At 51.0% G+C, this 19131-nt stretch overlaps 7 protein-coding genes across 7 annotated transcripts; 3 read left to right on the top strand and 4 right to left on the bottom strand.

Moving 5' to 3' along the window:
• Positions 1–2544: 2544 nt before the first annotated feature.
• On the top strand, positions 2545–5737 carry BDZ99DRAFT_470525 (uncharacterized protein; the record flags this gene model as incomplete). The annotated part of the gene is made up of 6 exons (XM_033721633.1): positions 2545–3062; positions 3257–3729; positions 3834–4021; positions 4116–4206; positions 4264–4535; positions 4595–5737. The coding sequence occupies 6 exons, from the start codon at positions 2545–2547 to the stop codon at positions 5735–5737; spliced, it is 2685 nt and encodes an 894-aa protein (XP_033584500.1).
• A 1505-nt stretch (positions 5738–7242) lies between these two features.
• BDZ99DRAFT_375069 (monosaccharide transporter) lies at positions 7243–9155 on the bottom strand (the record flags this gene model as incomplete). Its single annotated transcript, XM_033714955.1, has 6 exons — positions 7243–7545; positions 7599–8344; positions 8412–8781; positions 8834–8915; positions 8965–9019; positions 9068–9155. 6 exons carry the CDS (start codon positions 9153–9155, stop codon positions 7243–7245), a joined length of 1644 nt encoding a protein of 547 aa, XP_033584499.1.
• A 694-nt stretch (positions 9156–9849) lies between these two features.
• On the top strand, positions 9850–10746 carry BDZ99DRAFT_457255 (uncharacterized protein). Its single transcript, XM_033718645.1, has one exon. It carries the CDS (start codon positions 9872–9874, stop codon positions 10352–10354), a length of 483 nt encoding a protein of 160 aa, XP_033584498.1. The 5' UTR covers positions 9850–9871; the 3' UTR covers positions 10355–10746.
• BDZ99DRAFT_431683 (FKBP-like protein) lies at positions 10715–11566 on the bottom strand. Its single transcript, XM_033717296.1, has 2 exons — positions 11238–11566; positions 10715–11184 (listed from the first exon to the last, which is right to left on the bottom strand). Exons 1-2 carry the CDS (start codon positions 11485–11487, stop codon positions 11030–11032), a joined length of 405 nt encoding a protein of 134 aa, XP_033584497.1. The 5' UTR covers positions 11488–11566; the 3' UTR covers positions 10715–11029.
• Positions 11567–11718: 152 nt separating this feature from the next.
• Positions 11719–13934, bottom strand: BDZ99DRAFT_457253 (beta-lactamase/transpeptidase-like protein). Its single transcript, XM_033718644.1, has 4 exons — positions 13412–13934; positions 13233–13341; positions 12564–13053; positions 11719–12473 (listed from the first exon to the last, which is right to left on the bottom strand). Exons 1-4 carry the CDS (start codon positions 13905–13907, stop codon positions 11847–11849), a joined length of 1722 nt encoding a protein of 573 aa, XP_033584496.1. The 5' UTR covers positions 13908–13934; the 3' UTR covers positions 11719–11846.
• Positions 13935–14326: 392 nt separating this feature from the next.
• On the top strand, positions 14327–17506 carry BDZ99DRAFT_493324 (pyruvate decarboxylase-like protein). Its single transcript, XM_033723227.1, has 14 exons — positions 14327–14550; positions 14611–14641; positions 14707–14753; positions 15102–15121; positions 15175–15249; positions 15307–15327; positions 15381–15461; positions 15513–15574; positions 15630–15710; positions 15760–16251; positions 16302–16567; positions 16635–16849; positions 16906–16950; positions 17049–17506. The coding sequence occupies exons 1-14, from the start codon at positions 14513–14515 to the stop codon at positions 17369–17371; spliced, it is 1797 nt and encodes a 598-aa protein (XP_033584495.1). The 5' UTR covers positions 14327–14512; the 3' UTR covers positions 17372–17506.
• A 42-nt stretch (positions 17507–17548) lies between these two features.
• On the bottom strand, positions 17549–18191 carry BDZ99DRAFT_375153 (uncharacterized protein; the record flags this gene model as incomplete). Its single annotated transcript, XM_033714965.1, has 4 exons — positions 17549–17734; positions 17792–17925; positions 17984–18037; positions 18095–18191. 4 exons carry the CDS (start codon positions 18189–18191, stop codon positions 17549–17551), a joined length of 471 nt encoding a protein of 156 aa, XP_033584494.1.
• Between the last annotated feature and the right edge of the window lie 940 nt (positions 18192–19131).

Here is a 19131-nt window from a genome sequence, read left to right as displayed (position 1 = left end):
CCTGCTTCCATTATCAGAGTTCCTTCCCTCTGAATGCGCTTTTTTTTGCGCGCCTTGCGCTTTGTGGCGGCTTCATTTGCCTTTTGAAGGCTGGTAACGGTATCGCGCAGCAGCGCAGCTTGATGCATCATGCTTTCAGCACCTTTGGAGAGGCTATCAAGCGAGTCAAGAATGGCTGTAGGCGAGCTATTTTGATGCATTTGAATGCGCTCACGAATCAAAGCTGATTGAGAGCCTAGCTCAAGAGCGTTGCTTGGTGTTTTTGATTCCCATGGAGCCTCCACGGCGGCAGGCGGAGGCGACGGCGTACGGAGCCTAACATCAAGCTTTAATAGCACTGCTTCTGGATCAAGTGGTACAAGGCCTGCGCCTCGAAAGCCTGCGCAAATGTTGCTCTTTGTGATTGAGCTGTAGAAAGCTGCTTTGAATGCTGGCAGGAACTCTAGCTTGGTGATATGGTTGATATTGTGGCGCACCAAGTCCTCAATTTGGCGCCCATACGCCTTTTTCATTGGCGCAAAGCAGCCAACATCAAGCGGCTGTAGCAGGTGCGATGAATGCGCTGGCATACAGAGAGTAATGATATTATTCTCCTTGCAAATCTGTTGGAATTCGAGCGAGATATGGCTCTCGTGGCCATCAATAATCAGCAGCCGGTGCGTGCCTATCGTGCGATCTTTTGTATGCGCATTGAAATGGTGTAGCCAGGTAATACCAAGCTCATTTGTTGTCCAGCCATTATCGCTTACTGCTATAACCCAATCTGGTGGTATATCGTTGCCCTCGTACCATGCAGAAAGGTGGTATATGCCTGCAAAGATAATAAATAGTGGAATAGCCCATCCACAGGCATTAACACCTTGGATTATTGTTGTCCATTCGCGATTGCCTGGCTGCACAGATTTTGGACGATTACGGCGCTCAGAGCCTGTTACAACTACGCCCGTTGAAATGACACCCATTTGGAAGCCGGCTTCATCGAAGTTGTGTGTATCTTCATCCAGGATGCCATACTTTGCTTTTGTATTGCGCACAAGCTCAAACCAATCGCTAATAGCTTTTGGATCCTCGCATAGAGCTCTTTGACGGTCGTACTTTCGATTGAATTGTGTTTTGAGCTCAGGTGTTCGCTTGACAAAGTTCTCTGGCCAGTTCTTGCCAACTTGGCCGGCGGCGCGCTCAGCAAGCAATTTGTTGGCCATCTCTCGTACAGCATACAAGCTAGGCGGAAATCCTCGCAAATCCAGGTCGAGTATATGTTGAGTGATAACTGATTCCTCTAGCTTTGAAAGCTTCTTCGAATTAGGCTCAGAATCGCGTCGTGGGGTTGTTCCAGCGCGTCGATCTCGAAGTGTGCTTCTGGGGACGTCATATGTTGTAATAGCGCGCCGTTCGCTTGTAAATTGCTGCCGATTGATTGCTGCGATAGCCATGCATATTCGACCTTCATTTTGTATTGATTGCACGTTGTGTTGTCGACGCATGGTGGTTGGAAGTTGACGCGTCGCGTTTTCGTGATGAAGTGGACGGCTCGCTTGGGTGGACGGCTCGCTTGTGGAATACGTTAAGATCTTTTTATTTATATAACATTTATACCAATATAGTTTTAAGGATATAAGGGGATCGAACGCAATGTTTGAGTGTGAACGCCTTGCTCGAAGAAAGTACGAACAGTCTTACATGCTTACCAGTGCTCAAGTTGAGTGTCTGATAGTTTCCAAAAAGATTTAGCGTCGGGGGATCTTGAAGCGATGGTTGAATGCTCTTCCTTTCGACAGATAGAGCTCATACGTACAATGTAGAAGTGAAATCCCCAAGGAATTCGACAGCACGTCGTCAGAAGCGCAGGATTCCTTCACCGCCAGGGCACCTCACACTCATCTCGTCAAACACCTGCCAAGCTACAGAAGCAGACAATGGCAGCAACGCCATTGCAATCCTCACTGTAAGCCAACGAAGTCCAAATGCTCGGACGCGAAGCACGAGTTTGAAGTGGAAGCAGTTTGAACATCCCACTATTTTTACTCTTTGCAGTCCGTGTGAGTCCCAGTCGAAACTTCAGACCTAATGAGGATCTGGAGGCGCAGCGGATCCTTTCATTTCGCGTTTCGGTTTCTTTACAGGCCGACGTATACGATTTGGAAGAGCTAAGAAATGGACTAATGAGAAGCGTTGCGTGTGAAGGCAACGAAGGATGTCGGGCTCAATAGTGTTTGACTAGTATAGGGGCGAGGCATATTGCTTGATCACGTGACGTGGAGCGATGCGGGACCGTAGAAGCACCTGCCAGTCCTTCAAACGGCCCGGGCCGTCCAATCAGCGATTTGCAGTGCCCCGGAGATGCGGGTTGTTGCGCGCGCCTCCTGGGGTTCGGCACATGGTCTGAAACATCGAGGCCGCGATGCTGCAACGGCCTCGCCGACGGAAGCGGCACATACTTCCCTGTCTGAAAAGCAGAGGCAGCACAAGTGGTGTAAGAGTGTCGAAGAGATGGGTGGCCTAGCGGTGATCCTTTTCTGCATGCGTAGTTGAGATCGGGTCTTGATGGATGATGGACAATGGCTACTGCAAAGGACGACGCACGACTCACGGAGCGTGGGACCGGACATGACCATATGGCCACCGCGCGGTGCGCTCTCCGCTGCTCGTCTAAAAATAACGAGAGATGAAGAAGTTGATGAGGCGGGCCAGGGAGATCACGGCGGTTGCTCAGCCTCGCAGACAAGCTTCTGTAGGGCCGTTTCACTGCCAGCGGGAACCCATTCGGGCCAGACGAGTGCAACATCCATGGGCCGGTCGACATCGCCTCTGCAGCATCACACGCTGCCGTGCCGAGTGGCCGGTCGGGACTCAATCACCACTCCACCCTACCCTGCCGCCATGCCCCCTCCCGTTCGGGCTGTGTCTCCTTCGACCTGCTCGACGGAGGTGGCGCGGAGCGTGCAGCACAGCAAACCCACTGGCCATCTGAAGGATGCAAACCAGCAGGGCCGCCAGCGGTCCGGAAGCGCTGCGGACGCCCTTCCCTCGACGGCGTCGCAGGGATATCCTGAGGCCGCAGAGTACGGGAACATGGGGCCAGATTATACTACTGACTCTGTATCGCCAATTCCGTTTCTCAATGTTCACTTTTCGTGGCAGACGGCATGGAGTATGGCATGAACTATTTGGGTGTTGGAAGAAAACCCGACGACGATGCCGTTTCCATGCTTTCAGCCCACGCCACTCCATCTCAATACGAAGCATACCACCCCAGCTTTTCTAGAGAGTCGCTAGAAGACGAATCGACAACCTCGCCGTTCCAACCGTCGCCGTTAGTATCTCATGCAAACTTCTCTGCGCAACCTTCAGTCCGCTCGGCGCGGTCTTTCTCTCAGCCATCACCAGTATCGATAGCTCAAGTTTCACTTCTGCCGCAGCAACATGGCTCTTCAACTCACGGCACCGAGGCTTCGTTATTTGAGTCGAGAGCCGTGCTGAATAGGCCATACGAGGAGCCTGTTGCATACCAGAATGTCACTCCCTTCGGGCCTGCCCAGGAACACGGGCCCAAGCCGGACTACGAAGCAATCGCATACAACGCACACGATACACGAGAGACACGGCCTCCGAGCTATGGATCGCAGCAACATCTCAGACGTCCTAGGCGAGTGATGGATGCTTGGAGGCCTGGGCATATTATGAGGTTTCCCGTGTGGGGGTTTGGTGCGCTTCTCGGAGTGATTGCTTGTATGTTTGTATTCCGCTCTATCGCTATTTTCAACCTCTATATCCTCTACCCACTATTTCTAGAACCCGTTCCAGTACGCTTACGACCGCTGACGATAGTGCAGTCACTGGAGCGTCCTTGGGCATACTGCTGGCAAGTGATGGTGATCGTGTCAGCAAGTGGCAAGTGAACAACATACAGCCTTCAGTCTATCTTTCAGGCTTTTCCCTGATTATGGATTCATTGGCTGCGTTCGCTTTAGCGGAAGGTCTAACCGTCCGATTTTGGACACAGGCCATGCGTGGAGTCTTTGTAAGTAGCTCGTTAGTGGCCCTCACTAATTTTTTATACATTTTAGATATCGCACAATTTACGTGGTTCTGCAAGACTGACTTTCGCGGTGTAGATAAGCGTTTTGTACGATATTTTCGAATCTGGCTGGTTATCTGGTGCTCTACGATGCGCCATACGTCTTCGCTTTAATATGGTCGCTGTTGGTATGTAGCCTTCATGATCTCTGATTTATTCTCATGTCTAATGGTGCACCTTTTTAGCATGTCTTCTCGCCGCAGTCTCTACTACACGAGGGCCTTTTTTTCAACGCGCCTCTACCGTCACTAATGATTTGCTTCCTACCAGTGGCACAATAGATATCCAGATGGCATCAAACCCTTTAATAGACTATTTCGAGTCTGCCACGACCGACCAACAGATAAGGGGCTCGTTTACGCCAGAGCTCTCTGCTCTTGTAAGAAACTTCAGCGCTGGGGCCCCTTTTCCACACGAATCGCCCGGATGCGGCGACATCTGCACAGCAACGGCCAAGGTATAGATATACAGACGTTTAATCCTTCCCGAACGAGACTACAGACTAACTATCTGTAGGGAATCGGCTTCAATGTAACCTGCACTACGAGCGAGCAATCTTTCGACCTTACCTCCCTCCCAGAAAGCTGTAAAACTTGCACCGACAAAACCTGTCGATCCCACTGCAAAAACCTAGCCGCGCAAGACTACAACTTCAACTTCTTCTCCGTCGGCTACAACACCTCCGACGACCAATCCCTCACCCTCTTCACCACCTTCAAAACCGAACCTAATTGCGCCGGCACCATCCAAACCCACACCTGCTCCCTCACCCAAGGGACAGTCACCTACCCCATCACCCTCACCAACAACACCATCTCGCGCCAGAACTCTCACGAGAACCTCACCAACCAAACCTCAAGCGAATCCTTCAACACCACCAACTCTCTCGATCCCAAATTCATAACCAAATACTGGCCCACCCTCTTCAGTACCCTCTTCCCCCCGATCGCCGTCAACGTCTCTATCCGCGAAGACTTCGGCGCACAGCTTTACACCAAATGCGCCGCCGCACCCAGCAACGCGTGGGCCGAGCCTTCCAGCAACGCCTCCTCTTGCTCCGGTACCACCCCCCCTTTCCTGCAAGACCTAGGCATCCGCTACGCCACCCCGTCCCTCGACGCCTCCGGCAACGCGGCGGGCGACGTCTGCAATGCGACCTTCCGTGACCCAATGCCCGACCTCGTCGACGGGCTGCAGGAGCTCGCCTTCCGCATCTCCCTCGCCATGGCGCTCGCCAACTCCACCGCCTTCCTGCCCGGCATGAGCGCTGCGCAGGTCGACGACGCGCGAAAAGGGTGGGCGCAGCGCGTCGACTACCATGGCTGGGAAACCGCCACCGTCTTCCACACGAACGGAACCTACGTCGCGCTCGGCGTCATCGCGTCGTTGCTCGGCGTGCTCGCGACTCTGCCGCTGTATAACCAGTGGTGGGAGCTCGGGCGTCGGGTGAGCCTGAATCCGCTTGAGGTGGGCAGGGCGTTTGGGGCGCCGGTGCTCGACGGGCTCGACGGCAATGCGGGCGCGGCGCGGGTGGTGGCGGAGCAGGGGGACAAGGTGGTGCGGTACGGGGTTGTGGAACGGTATGGGGCGGAGAAGAAGTTGAGAATCGAGGCGGCGGGGAGCACGAGGGCGCCGTGGCAGAATGAGGTGTTTGGGTAATATGCTAATACCGTTTTTGCACCGGATTGTTTTGTATGATAGGTGTAGGGACGTGAGGGAAGGGTGGGACGGATAGGCATGATACCAACGATTGTTAATAAGATTTCCAGGCTTGGTTCCAAATGAGAGGACGTGGCTAGAGGAGATTGGTGCAGGTGAGGCACGCGCAACACGTGATGGCGAGCGTTTTGTTGTGATATTGGATTTTCCAGGGTCCAACCTCAAACAGTACGTTATATACCTATTGTTTTTGGACACTGTTCATACTAACAAATAGTGAGAAACGCAGCTACTCAGCGATTTCGTAAAAGATTGCGACTCTACAGTGTAGTAGCGCAGTGGTAGCTGGGTGGTTTCGTTTTTGCTGTTTTGTCTCGCTAGATGAAGTTCGATTTCCCGCTAGGAGCAGTCTTTTGCGTTTGCCCTTCCTTTTATTGGTTGGAATGGAGCCCGAACTCCATAGCCAAGATAAGAAACGGCATTGACTGTGAAGAAGGGGACCAGTAAAATACACACCCCCCTTTTTCGTAAGCCGGAGCAGCTATAGTGCATGTATGTCACCATATTAACTCTGCTACGCACGCCTCTACTCTAGCATAGCCGCGCGATGCTTTTAAATTCTAGGTGATGCTAGCTAGTTATATACAGAGCTGTCAATCGCCAATCTATGGGGCCCGCTTATGGCTAAAGCAAGTAAATTATCCTATAGCATAGCTTCACGTCCACCAAGGTGCTCCAGGGAAGGCCTGTAGCGACTAACTTTATCACGGAAATACAGTTCAAGCAGGTGAGTTTACCTCCGCAGGCAATGGCCTGGCTAAAGCGGCCAATGAGAAGATTTGGGGGGTGAATGCCGACTAAGAAGAAGAATGTGCGACGACTCCTAGGATGGAGGTGTGTATTTACTGGTCCACATGAAGAGTTTGATCTCACGCCTCGTGTGTGGACGAGTACCTCCGCCGCTCGACATCATGACCACATGGATAGCTCGCAGGCGCCTCAGTTTCCAGACACACAGCCAGCTAGTCAGTCAGCGCCGTCTGCCAATCATCACCCGCTTTGCTGCATTGCACGCAGCTCGGGTGCGCATGCCCTGCTGGCACTGTGGCCCGGCTGGTGGGTAGGGGATTTGGGGTAATTGGCGTGGTTGGTCGTTGCGGGCATGGGTGTTGAGTATGAGACAGCAGGGCATTGAGGTCTTTTCGGTTGCATATATTGGCGCAACCGGTAGCCAAGTAACTGGGAATGGATGCCGTTTAGGGAAGGTCTTTCGGGAAAGTTGGGCATGGACTGTTGAGGGCGAAAAGGGCCTGTTAAGCTACTGATTCCGTGTAGATCGACTGATAGATGGTGTGCAGGATATGAAGAGATTGTTTTGGCGTTGAGTATGGGAGGTATTAGGTATGCAAACTTGGTACTATATACGCTCGCAAGACACATCAATCTGAGTTACTCCAACGATGCGCACTATGGTCATTCTTTCATCATCGAAGTAAATCACTCGTTTAGACGCCAACGGAGCCCTTGCGCTCTACGTCCTCGACAATAGCGGGATCGAGAGTGCCCTTATCCGTCAGTCCCATTTCGGCTGCGAACGTAGTCGTCGGGACCCATTTGGACGAAGTTCGCGGTGTCGTCTCTTCCATCATTCTGTCGACCTGTTCCAAAGTGAGGCCCTTGGTTTCGGGAATCAAAAGGTAGGCGTAAATCCAGCAAAGAACGCATAGAGAGCCCCAGATGAAGAACACGCGAGCACCGAGATTGCCACGGTCTGTGCCGACCATGTAGGGAGTGATGACTGCGATAATCTAGTAAATGTATTAGCATCTTGTGTAGGCGAGAAGTAATTGAAAAGGCTTACGCAGTTCCAAAGCCAGTTCGAGGCAGTTGCAATTCCAACACCCCGAGAACGGATGGGGAGAGGGAAGATCTCGCCGATGACGACCCACGCGCCGGGTCCCCATGTCGAGGCGAAGAAGAAGATGTAGATACAAATGAACGAGATCATAGCTTTAATAGCATCCTTATTATGACCATCTGTGACGCCAATTATGGCGACTATGAATTCACAAACGAACATCCCAACTGCACCCCAGATGAGAAGAGGGCGACGGCCAACCTTCTCAATAGCCCAGAAGGAGACAGGAGTGGAGCACACGTTGACGAGTGTGGTGATCAAGCTGATCAAGAAGGGATTCGAGATGGTGCCTAGGTCCTTGAAGAAAGTCGTGCCGAAATAAAATATGAAGTTGATACCAGTCCACTGCTGCATCATCTGGAGCGACGCGCCTAGGATCGTACGACGGAGGTTGCTGCTCGGTGTGGACAAACCACCTGTGAAGCATTGCTTCCAGCTGTTCCAATAGCTGCCTTGGGGGATGACCTGCAGCTCATACTCATGATTAGCTACGATCTCGGCGAGTTCTTGCTGTATATATTCTGAATCGACGGGTTGGCCCCGCACTCGAGCAAGGACCGAAGCGGCGACGTCAATCTTGCCGCGCTTCACGTAGTATCGAGGTGAGTCGGGAAGGAAAAACAGGCCAAAAGCCAAGATGATAGCCCAGAGCATCTGGAGAGCAATTGGAATGCGGTAGCTTCCGGAGTCTAGAACGGTCAGTCATCCTCTTGCTCGATTTAAAAGAGGCTATGTTCGCGAAGACAGTGTACTGACCCGTGCGGTTCTGCGTCCCGTAATCAACACACGACGCTAACAGGAGACCAATTGTAATGCAGAATTGATAGCCAGATACAATGGCACCGCGGACCTTCTTTGGCGCGATTTCTGACATATAAAGAATGATGATTGCCGATACGAAGCCAACACCAAAGCCTGCAATGAGTCTACCAGCAACTAGTAGGCCTAGAGAAGCGGAGGCAGTCTGCAGGATGACTCCAACAATGAAGATTCCGCAGCCTCCAATGATGGTCAGACGACGGCCAATGAAGTCAGCTAGATCGCCAGCGATGAGGGCTCCGAAGAATGTGCCGGCTGACAGGATGGAAGTAATCAAGGACTTCTTCCAGGAAGGTAGAACGAAGTACTGAAATGTAAATATTAGGTTCACTCCCGATTACATACTGACTATGTCTCACCTTCTTTTGGTCCTCGGTAGCCCCTGCAGGCGGATAAGGTAATCCTTGGAACTCATGGATGAAGTAATTCATTGCCATAACACTGACGACAGTCAAATTTCTGTTGGAGCTCGAAAGGAAATTGAGCATACCCGCTGATATAACCAGAGTCATATCCGAAAAAGATGCCGCCGAAGGCCGCAAATGCTGTGCGAGTCAGAAACTGCTGGAGTCTAATGTGTCAGTATCACGTACCGCACATCAAGTACGCTTTAATTGTCACTGGGGCTTCCACGCGGTCGACATTGGTGGCCCCAACGAGAGTGACGGCTCCGCCAGGCATGGTTGCAGATATGGTCAGCTTTGAGAGACGCAGTGTTGAGGTCTACCTAAGGCAGAGACCCTAGGGCAGAAAAAACAGGACTTGTGTTGCAGAGCAATGGTCACAGCGAGCTGCAGAGAAGGTGGGAGAGAGCAGTGTTTACGGCGCGTACATGGGCCTTATATAAGAGAGGCAGCGATGTGCACAAGCAACGATCCCGAGTCGTCAGACACAAAGAACTGCATGGGCCCCCTCCCCAAAGACGAGCTGGGCAGATGCTGGCCGTCGTGCCGCGGCGTGAATGCTCCATGAGGAAAGCACCGCAGATCGATGAAAGGCTCCCTGGACAGCGGGCTTGGTGAGTGGCAGGCCGGGGATGCATTGAGAGTCTGGGGCCCGAGGTGGGGACTCCGCCGATCTGCCATGTGAGGTCAGGTGTATGTAGGCAAACAAAGGGGCGGGCTTCGAAGACAACGAGCGATTGGTGCACCGAGCGATGCCCAGAAGTTGGCGACGCCGCCCAGGTCACCGCGATGCGCGTGATGCAGCCACTCCCGAAGACGTCCCGAGCTTCTTCATTTTGCAATTCGTCCAGCAGCCCGGCCCCCGGGCGCCACCACCGCCAGAAATGCGACGTTGCTCTCCAATGTCTGCAACAAACGTCGGCCTGGCTTTCCTGCCGTGTCACCTCGCCTGGGCGCGGGGCCGCGTCGGGAGCACCGTCGCTGCATGCACTGATGCCTCGCTCGTGTTCTGCGGCAGGCCGGGTGCTGGGACGACTTCCAAGCGTCAGCACGCTGCTCATCCAGCAGCCTGACGCTGTTCATCCCGAAGTACGGCTGCTGTCCCTGCGAATTCCGGTCCAGTACAAGCTACTTGCGTTCCTTGGGTCCGTGGATCGTTTCTCGTGTTCAGTCGGTGTGGCTTTTCTGACTTGCACCAAGCCTGCATCTTGCGGGGTAACGGCCGTCACAGCCATCAGCATGCACGCCTGCAGCCACCTCATCAACCTCGCTCGTATCGCCTTGCCTCAATTCTTGACTTTTCTCAAGCTTTTCCAGAATTCTTCTACCGCCTCCTTGCCCGCCGTCACTCCATCTTTTTCTCGCATCAGGGATCAGATCATCAGCCCTGCGACTACAGCGAATGCAACTGCCGCAAGACACCTTGCTCTCTTCACCCCGCCTTGTCTAGCTTCTAGACTCGGAGTAGGGCCTTGACGGGGTTAGCTGCATCGGTCTAGGACTTGGTTAGCTTTTATCGACTTAATTCGGTATATCGAGACCAGGTCAATGGCGCCATCACTGTGTGACTGCTTGACTGCGAATTTTTCGCTGGCCGGCATCACCGATCTTATACGTTTTCTTGGCGTCGGGAATCATCTGGTTTGCAGCGGATTCCTTTGCTCAACCACGCTGTGACTCGTGAGGTGGTGCGCTCATCTGTTGGTCCCTGCCACTCTTCTGTCTAGGACCCAATCTGATTCAGTGAACTTCCTAGGATGCCATGTTCATCCAGGTCAGGGTATAGAGTGGAATAGAACAGTAACCTCCGATATGTGCATGCCGTATCTGCGTGCAGTTCCAGGCGAAGGATCTCCCTGGTAAACGGGTAGTTAGCAGAAGCTAACCTCGTTAGTCGCTCGATGTGTCTCATGCTGTGTCGTCTCGAGTAGTAGATCTCGAATAGTAGAAACAACTCCAACACGGTTTGGAATAGTAGATGAAGACAGCTTGACCGATCTGGTGCATGATTCTTGATTCGTTAGCTTCATAAAGATCCTCGTAGACTGGTCCAAACAGTCGTGATCAGGCCAGACTCAATTGTATTCATGAGCTCCGTGATGACCCAGTGGATATGTCTGTCCAATGCGCAGCTACACACCGTTGCTTTGCTCATTTCCGACCCTCCACCATTATGATGTGATAGCCCTCACTCGTCTTCACTTCTGCCCATTTTGGATTCGCCGTAGTGCTCGGCTCCAGCTCGTACGCAGCCTTCTCGAAGTCTGCAAGTAAGCTGCCGCGGGTTTTCCAGCCAAGGGAGCCACCTGCACAGATCTTAGTATCCTCAATTCTAGCTAGACTATCATTCCCTTCTCACCTTGACGAGCCTTGTCCTCGCTAAATTCTCTTGCAACCTCATCAAACTTGACGCCCTCTCTTAGTTTTGTAGCCGCCTCTTCCTTCTTCCCGTGCTTCTCACAAAGGATGTGCCGCACGTTGATGCTCGTGGCTGGCTTGAGCTTCCCGGAGCTGCTTCCACCCTTCTCTTTTGCTTTGTCGGTGCTGGTGTCCTTTCCTTTGCCCTTGCCACCGCCTGCGGAGCTTTCCCCTTTCTTTTTAGGTGGCATCGTTAGCTAGGAGAGTCGATTTTAGGGAGATACAGGTCCAGTGCAGTCTTCCTAAGGTTGATGTTAAAGACGCGGCGGGAGCTAAGGGCGGAGCTACTCCGTCATCCCGGAGAATGAGTAAAGGCTTGGCACGCACATATATTTCACGTGACTTCACTTCTAATACTTAGGTATAATCTAGCGATGTTCCAATATGAAGTTGAGCACGTGATTGTAGTACTGCTATTCAATCAAAGCAATCCTATATTGGAACATATAATGTCTCTTATTTTCCAGTCCCAATAATCTTAGGCGGGGCGTGCTTTTTATCCAACATCCTACGTACTTTTGCGAAAGAATTCGAAGTGTAGACTAAGGACTTATCTCAGCTCCTGCTGCGCTTCTTCTCGATCCGTGCTACCAACCAGCCGCCTCGTCTTGAGTCTAAAAGCAGATAAGTCTAAGCCTTCGACTACCCCTTCCTCATCTTCCCAGAAGACAAACTCCTGCAAGGGCACGCCTCCATACGTGAGCGAGTCGACATCAGTCACGCAGAAATTATCCCAGATAGATTTGCCCTCATCACCCTCTCCCTCCGTCTTCTCTGGCACTACCTGCAGTCTCCATAATTCCCCCTCTTGGTTCTCCTCGTCTTTGAAAAGTAGCGTGGGTGTGAGCTGTGCTCGCCAAGGTCCTTCAATCCCAGGGAAATTTGGGATTACAGAATCCAGCATGTCGGTGCCGTTAGAGACGAAGTGTGTAACGGAGAGGCCATGCAAATCCACGCTCAGCGTGAGAGAAGAGTTGAGATCTGTCTCCGTTGCAACGTAATTTCCCGTATAGCGCTCGAGCTTTTTGAGCGCCACCTCTTCCGCCGCTCGAACTACTTCAACAGTCACGATGTCGCGCAACTTGAAGAGTAAGGGGGCGCGGCCCCCCGCATCTAGAATAGTTATGCCGATGTCGTATTCCTGCAACAAAAAAATGAGGGAGGCATATCCCGGCAGCTGTAGAAGAGGTTAGTCTTGACGGGACGGAGCGTTGAAAGAAGAGGTAGATAGGAAGCCATTGGAAAGCAGGAAGGGAAAAGAACTTACACCACCACTTTTTGTCGCAAAAGTCACAGGGCGCCTAGAGGCCAATATTTCATCAGTTCTAAAGATCTCCCAGGGCATTCCGTAGAAGCTCTGGAGGCCTTCCGCCCAGCTCGCGGGTTGTAACCAGTTTGTGGCATGTGTGATGCCATTATAGTAATTCAATATATATCGGAGAAACTTGGAGAGATCACTAGACGACGAATAGACTGCTCCTGTAGGCGTCTGGACTCCTAGGTCGATATCCCAAAATTGGAAACCATTTGGTATGATTCCATGACTGTCTGGCGGCTTGGTGACAGCGCTGCGCGACATGGACAAAGGTTGCAATATGGCTTCTTCTACATACGATATGTACGAGCTCTGCGACGTGTTGGCAATTACAAGGCCTAGGAGCTCGAAGGCGACGTTTGAATATGTGGAGCGTTGGTTGGGCGCGAATAGTGGAGGTTTGGACGTTATTGAATCAATTAGATCTTCGACATCGCAAGGTCTATCAAAACGCGCGTAAGTGTTAGCACCGCTTTGCAAGGGGTGTTGGGACAGGTGTTCAGTTTCTGGTATCAGCTTTCTCTGAGTGCTACTAAGATGGTGTTTGAGACACATTTTCAACACAACTCGGATAACCGATACCAGAAGCACTAATCATAGGAATTGGGGGGATTCACGAACGGATGATAATCGGCATATTCGTCGCATTTTACGAGACCTTTTCGATCCACGGGAGGAAGTCCCCATGATACTGGATCTTTTAGAGTATTCATGAGGTCGGACTGAGCGACTAAGGGGGTAGTGGATCAGCTTGCATGATTTTCGATCATTCCGTCACGTAGTAGGCAGAATGGGCTCACATTCTCTTGGTATTCCGCTCAATTGACTTGCTAGACTTCTCAACGTGATGTCCTTCCAAGGTATTTGGCCACCTCTTTTACCACTCAAATCATCCAAATACATGTCTACAGTATCATCAAGGCTCAAGTTACCTGCTGCGGCCTCATATAGTAGTCCCAAGACCGTGAACGTCTTCGTGATACTCGCGATCCTGTACACGGTATCCCCGTCCACTTTATCCACTCCACGTCCATCTTTGTTTTTCTCCCGCGCTGTATGATGTGCCGACCAAAGCGACTGATTCGACGAAGTCACTTCGATGGAGTATGAATGGTCATCATATTCTGGAGCGGCGACCAGGAGGGCAGCAGCATTGCTTATTCGTGCAAAGGCGGCGCGTAAGATGGGATCTGAAGGATCAAGGGAGGGGAGGGGAAAGGCAGGGGATGGGTGGTAGCAAGCTGCATTCACAAGCGAAGATATAGCAATTAGTGCTAAGAAACTGTCGACGCGCATTTTGAAGAAAGAGGTGAGGATTTGAGGGCTGGGTTCCGGGGTAAGACTTGAAGTCGTAGTAAGCTCGAGTCACGAAAATGCGGAGCGTCATGACCCCTGACTCATTTCATCCCTCTACCATTTTGCAGGCGCCTTTTCATTACCCCCCCACGTGCCCCCCATCCAATTGTATGTAGGACTCAATGCATCGTTACTAACACAAGAATATCGCCATACGAGTTCCAAGCGCTTCACAAACCACTCTCATCATCCGTATTGAAGTGTATCAACAAGCCTGCAGAAGCAAAGCTGCCTTGAGCCATGGAGGGGTTCGGCATTCCTTCACGCCCTACCGAGTATCATTGGCGGCTTACTGCCGAACGCTGACATATTTTGCTTGCATTTCGCAGTTACTTTCCTTTCTCAATCAATCCGTCGCTCGAGAAAGGATCCACTACGAAGTAGTTGACTCGACTCACTACGTCAGACTGCCCGCCCTAATGCTCCGCACTAGCCGTACTCCCACGTACACATCTATCTTTTGTCCTCTAAATTTGCAAATATCCTTCTGTATTCATCTTGATATATTTCTCTAGCACCAATTCTAATCTTCGCCTTTCGTCGCTATGGCTACTATCACGCTCGGCAGGTACTTATGGGAAAGGTAAGAATTATTAGCTCCATATGTAAGGCATGTGCTGACGCGGTCTTTCCTGCTTATCAGAATCCATGAAATTGGCGTTGATACTATTTTCGTATGTTAGCAAAGCATGGACCTTGCATCCCAAGCTGCACGGCGATGCTAACAGAATGGTTTCAGGGCGTCCCGGGAGACTTCAATCTGCAGCTTTTGGACTATGTCTTTGAGTATGTAAGGTTCTAGTTCATATAACCTACCCTCTGTTGTTGGTCCCCTGAAGCGACTCGAGTCGTGATCGAGGGTAATCTGAGTTGTCTTTCAAACAGTCTCTGTCCACGTCTCTGCCGATGCTTGTAATGCTTCAATAGGAGTTTAAAAGTCAAAAGCCAACTACTTCGAAAGGTCTGAAAACGCATAGAAGCCCTTCAGACAGCAGTGGACAAGTATCCATCGCCATATACTCATAGTGGCGTACTGTATCGTGCTAGATTGTCATGCGAAAGAGACGGGTCTATTATATGTCATATGTCTCACTTATCTTGAATACCTACTAATACGTAATGACGCCTTTGTAGGGTCAAAGGGCTGAACTGGGGTCCGTCATTTCAAGTTACTGGGGCATATCAATCACGTACTTAACCAATCCAGTGGGAAATCAGAACGAACTTAATGCAGCGTATGCGGCAGACGGTTATGCAAGAGTGAAGGAAGTCCCCGGAGCGTGTAAGTTATGTTACCATGGTCTTAGCTAGTTCACTGTATTGACGCAGCGTTGGATAGTCGTGACTACGCATGGAGTTGGTAAGCAAAATCAGGCATATGGTGTCAAACTTGTCAAGGAGCTCACAAATTAGGGGAGCTATCGGCACTGAATGGTGTTGCCGGAGCACTCTCTGAACGAGTGAAGCTGATTCACGTCGTTGGACAAACCACCAGTACGTCTGATGCCGCAAAAGTATCTATTAGACTATACTAACAATGCAAAGGACCAATGCAAGACAATCACCTCATGATTCACCATTCGATCGGTGATAAACCAGATCACCAAGTAAGACCTATCCGAAATTTTGTGCTCATTTCAGAAGACTGAACACTTGGTCCAGTTGTACAACAAAACATCAAAGCACCTCCGAGCTGCTGCAGCCGAGTTATGGGATGTGAAGACGGCTCCAAAAGAGATAGACGTATGTAAACTAATCGCCTTATTTGCACGAAGATTCTAACGGCGGAAAGCGAGTGATTCGAGAATGCTTCATTCATTCAAGCCCGGTATACATCTTTGTCCCCCTGGACATGGTGGGCGAAGAAGTTCCTGCTGCGTTGTTGGAAACACCGATTGACACCTCTATGCCTGTGGATACTAAAGCTCAAGATGCAGCAGTAAATGCTATCAAAGAAGCTTTGGAGAACGCAAAGAGGCCGTCAATCCTCGTAGATGCCTTTGTGCAACGTTTCTCCGTGGTTTCAGAGACAAAAGCATTGGTGGACCGACTTGGAGTCCCTGTCTTCACGACAAACTCAGGCAAAAGTATTATTGACGAAACCCACCCTCAATACGTCGGGGTGTACAACGGCCAAATCAGCTCACCGAGGGTAGCACAAGCATGTGAATCAAGCGATCTTGTACTCATCTTGGGATATATGCCTGCGGACACGAACTCTGGAGGCTTCTCCAGGAAACTCTCGGAGTATCAGTGCATCGCCATAAATCCGCACGACGTCAATGTAAGCCCGAAACCAACTTTTGCCGAAGCAATGGTTGACAGCCTTTCTAGGTCAAGGGTAAAGCGTATCCAGATACCTTCATCAAGCCCTTGATTGCGCAACTTGCCGCAGTTTTGAATGAAAGGGCTTCGAACGAGGCCCAAACCCCAAAACTTCCTCCTCCGTTCAGATACAAGGACCACGCTGCTACGAATATTACTCAGTCGTGGATATGGCCAAGGTTCGCCGAGTATTTCAGAGGAGGTGACGTAGTCATAGGAGAGACAGGGACCACGAACTTTGGACTTTGCGACATCAAATTCCCGGCAAATATCCAGTAAGGAACTCTCTGATGGCTAACATTTCAGGAAAGGTATTAGTATGATGGCTAACCGTTTCCGCAGATATGTTAATCAAATCTACTATGGCAGCATTGGCTGGGCTACAGGTGCCCTTCTAGGAGTTGAAGTTGCCAGGGCTGAAGTCCAGGCGAAGCAGAACCAATCGCCCGGGAGGACTATTTTGATCACTGGCGACGGCAGTCTTGCATTGACCATGCAAGAAATTGGAACCGTGGTCAAGCAGAAGCTGAAGCGGCCAATCATCTTCATCATCAACAGTAAGCAGCGGCTCAACTGCAAATATCACAGCTTATTCTAATTATTCAATCTATAGACAATGGGTATACCATTGAGAGAATGATATGGGGAGCAAGACAAAGTATTACCCCCTTTCCCTCTTTCCAAATCCGATTCGTCCCGTGGCATGATGGAAGCCAAAGCTCTTCTTTTAAAGGTCATTCTGACAGTTGATTTCAGCCTACAACGACATCGTTCAAACAGACTACTCCGCTCTTCTCCCACTTTTCAAGCATCCTGACCCGGCGTCGTCATTCCACCGAGCAACTACAAAGATGGAGCTCGATGAAATCCTCAAGAAAGTGGAACTTACCGATCCTACTCAGCTCCAAATCGTTGAATTGATTGTAGATCAACTAGATACGCCATGGAGATTGGGCGCGCAGCTCGCAGTCCGAGGCGAAGTTACCCAGAAATATCTGGCCGATGAAGGGTTCGTAGATAGCATTGGTGGCTGGGGCTTGGAGGGGAGCAGCCTGTCAGTGGGGCCAAAATGGGCCTAGTTCCACACCTTTGCGAAAGTAGGGGCTTCGAAGCCTTCGAAGGCTATGAAACCATTTCACAATCAATATTCGACTCACGAGATACATGTTTTAGAGAAGTTGGCTTCATTAAACTGGATATCGTATAACCACCCCAAGTACATCAAACGTACACCTCCAAGCACTCTAGCACATCACCTATTTCTTCGACCCTCCCAAGAATCCGCCGAGATACCCACCCGCTCCCTTCGCACCATCCACCACACCCTCACCCGCACCTTTCACTTGTCCAGTTGCTGCCTCCCCATAGCCACCCAGCGGCCCCTGGCTGTCGATAGGACGTCCTTGGTCATCCTTGCCACCGCGTTCGGCACGATTCATACCCTGTATATCATTTATTAGTATCGGACTCAGAGAAGTCTTTAGAGTTTCTGAACTAACCTCCTTTGACGCCAAGTCACCAAGGGGTTGAGCAAGGCCGCCCTGGCCGACCTGGCCGGCGACGAGGTTGTTTACGCCGTCTTGGAGTTGGTCTACTTGCTCGACGCCGGTCACTTTGCTTTTGTCGAGTTCTTCTGCATATGGGTGTTAATGGCTCCACTGTGGGTGTATGATTAGGGACACAAGACGTACGTTTGGCGGCATAGCTGGTCTTGTTGTCTTTGGTGAACCATTTTAGGTATTGGTCTTTGAGGTGTCAGTACGGTGATAACGACAAAGGTGTGAAGATGGAATCTCAAGTACCTTCCATCCAAGGCATCCAACTCTCGTACTGGTTGTTGTAGGTCTGCTTCAACCACTCAGTACGGGACTGCTGCTGCTGCTCATCGGTGGGTGCCATTATGTCTGAAGGATGTGGGGTATCGACGGAGAGTTGGTAATAGCTGCGTAGTGTGCTGGGATTTCTATCGATCCAAGAAATTAGTAGAACTCCAGAGGAGGATGAATATAAGAGTTGCCTACCGAACGTGTTGAAGCGTGTAACTACTAACAAAGCCCACGATAGGAACTCTGTATTTGAACCAGCCACGCAAAGCAGCCCAAAACAGGATAGATGACCAAGATCGAGGCTGGAGCCAGATGTGCTGCAGGGTAACGTCATGGCCCGGGGTATGCCACCCTGAGATCTCAACCGCCATGCAGCCACCACCCATCGCTAGATCCACTCAACGTCACAGCCACCCTCCCCCTTCGAAGCACAAGACGCGTTTCGAACGGGATGGCCTTGCGGGGGTGCAGACGTGCCGCCCGTCGACTCGAGCCCATAAATTCATGTGTGATGTCATCGCTACCTGCAGTTGTGACGGTCATCGTGGTGACATATCTGAGTACGTGCTCAACCACACACGTTCCATCAAGCGAGTAAGATATTGTAGAAGGTGTATTTGCGTTGAATTACTGCGACCTGTATATCGAAGAACTAGCTGCTCTGACTAACGCCATAGAGCTGAGACTTCGACTCGCGCTGGCTTTCGTGTACTTAAACTAGCCTTCTTCCAAGCACGGCATCGCAAATCTGTACAATAAATATTTGCATACCACATGCTGTCGGCCCTGAATCCTCCAGAAAATGATGTGCGTCGGAGAAGCCTCCATTTCGTTTCTAGGTGTGCCATGCCACCAGGCAAAAAGGCGAACCAACGTCGCTTGTAGAGCATATAAACAAGAATACGCTATGCTGAGAGTACCAACTGTGGCTCCGAGACTCGCAAGGAAGTACCTCAAACATGTCGTGGCGCTGCGTTAGCTAGGTACCGACATGTACAACAGCTTTTCGGTCC

The sequence above is a fragment of the Mytilinidion resinicola genome, assembly GCF_010093595.1.
Source record: "Mytilinidion resinicola strain CBS 304.34 unplaced genomic scaffold BDZ99scaffold_1, whole genome shotgun sequence".
NCBI classification, from domain to species: Eukaryota; Fungi; Ascomycota; class Dothideomycetes; order Mytilinidiales; family Mytilinidiaceae; genus Mytilinidion; species Mytilinidion resinicola.
Note: the sequence above shows the minus strand (reverse complement) of the source record. Positions and strands in the feature narration are given on the sequence as shown.

Excerpts from the sequence above, each read along its gene's own strand:
- BDZ99DRAFT_457253 (XM_033718644.1), bottom strand. The coding sequence starts at position 13,907 with ATGCGCGTCGACAGTTTCTTAGCACTAATTGCTATATCTTCGCTTGTG. Across the intron at positions 13,342-13,411 it reads GAGCGGAATACCAAGAGAAT|TCGCTCAGTCCGACCTCATG; the intron begins GTGAGCCCATTC and ends CTACCCCCTTAG. Across the intron at positions 13,054-13,232 it reads GAATATGCCGATTATCATCC|ACCTTGCGATGTCGAAGATC; the intron begins GTTCGTGAATCC and ends GCGTTTTGATAG.
- BDZ99DRAFT_493324 (XM_033723227.1), top strand. The coding sequence starts at position 14,513 with ATGGCTACTATCACGCTCGGCAGGTACTTATGGGAAAG. Across the intron at positions 14,551-14,610 it reads GGCAGGTACTTATGGGAAAG|AATCCATGAAATTGGCGTTG; the intron begins GTAAGAATTATT and ends CCTGCTTATCAG. Across the intron at positions 15,250-15,306 it reads GAAGGAAGTCCCCGGAGCGT|TCGTGACTACGCATGGAGTT; the intron begins GTAAGTTATGTT and ends AGCGTTGGATAG.
- BDZ99DRAFT_431683 (XM_033717296.1), bottom strand. The coding sequence starts at position 11,487 with ATGCCACCTAAAAAGAAAGGGGAAAGCTCCGCAGGCGGTGGCAAGGGC. Across the intron at positions 11,185-11,237 it reads CGAGGACAAGGCTCGTCAAG|GTGGCTCCCTTGGCTGGAAA; the intron begins GTGAGAAGGGAA and ends AGATCTGTGCAG.
- BDZ99DRAFT_457255 (XM_033718645.1), top strand. The coding sequence starts at position 9,872 with ATGCCTCGCTCGTGTTCTGCGGCAGGCCGGGTGCTGGGACGACTTCCA.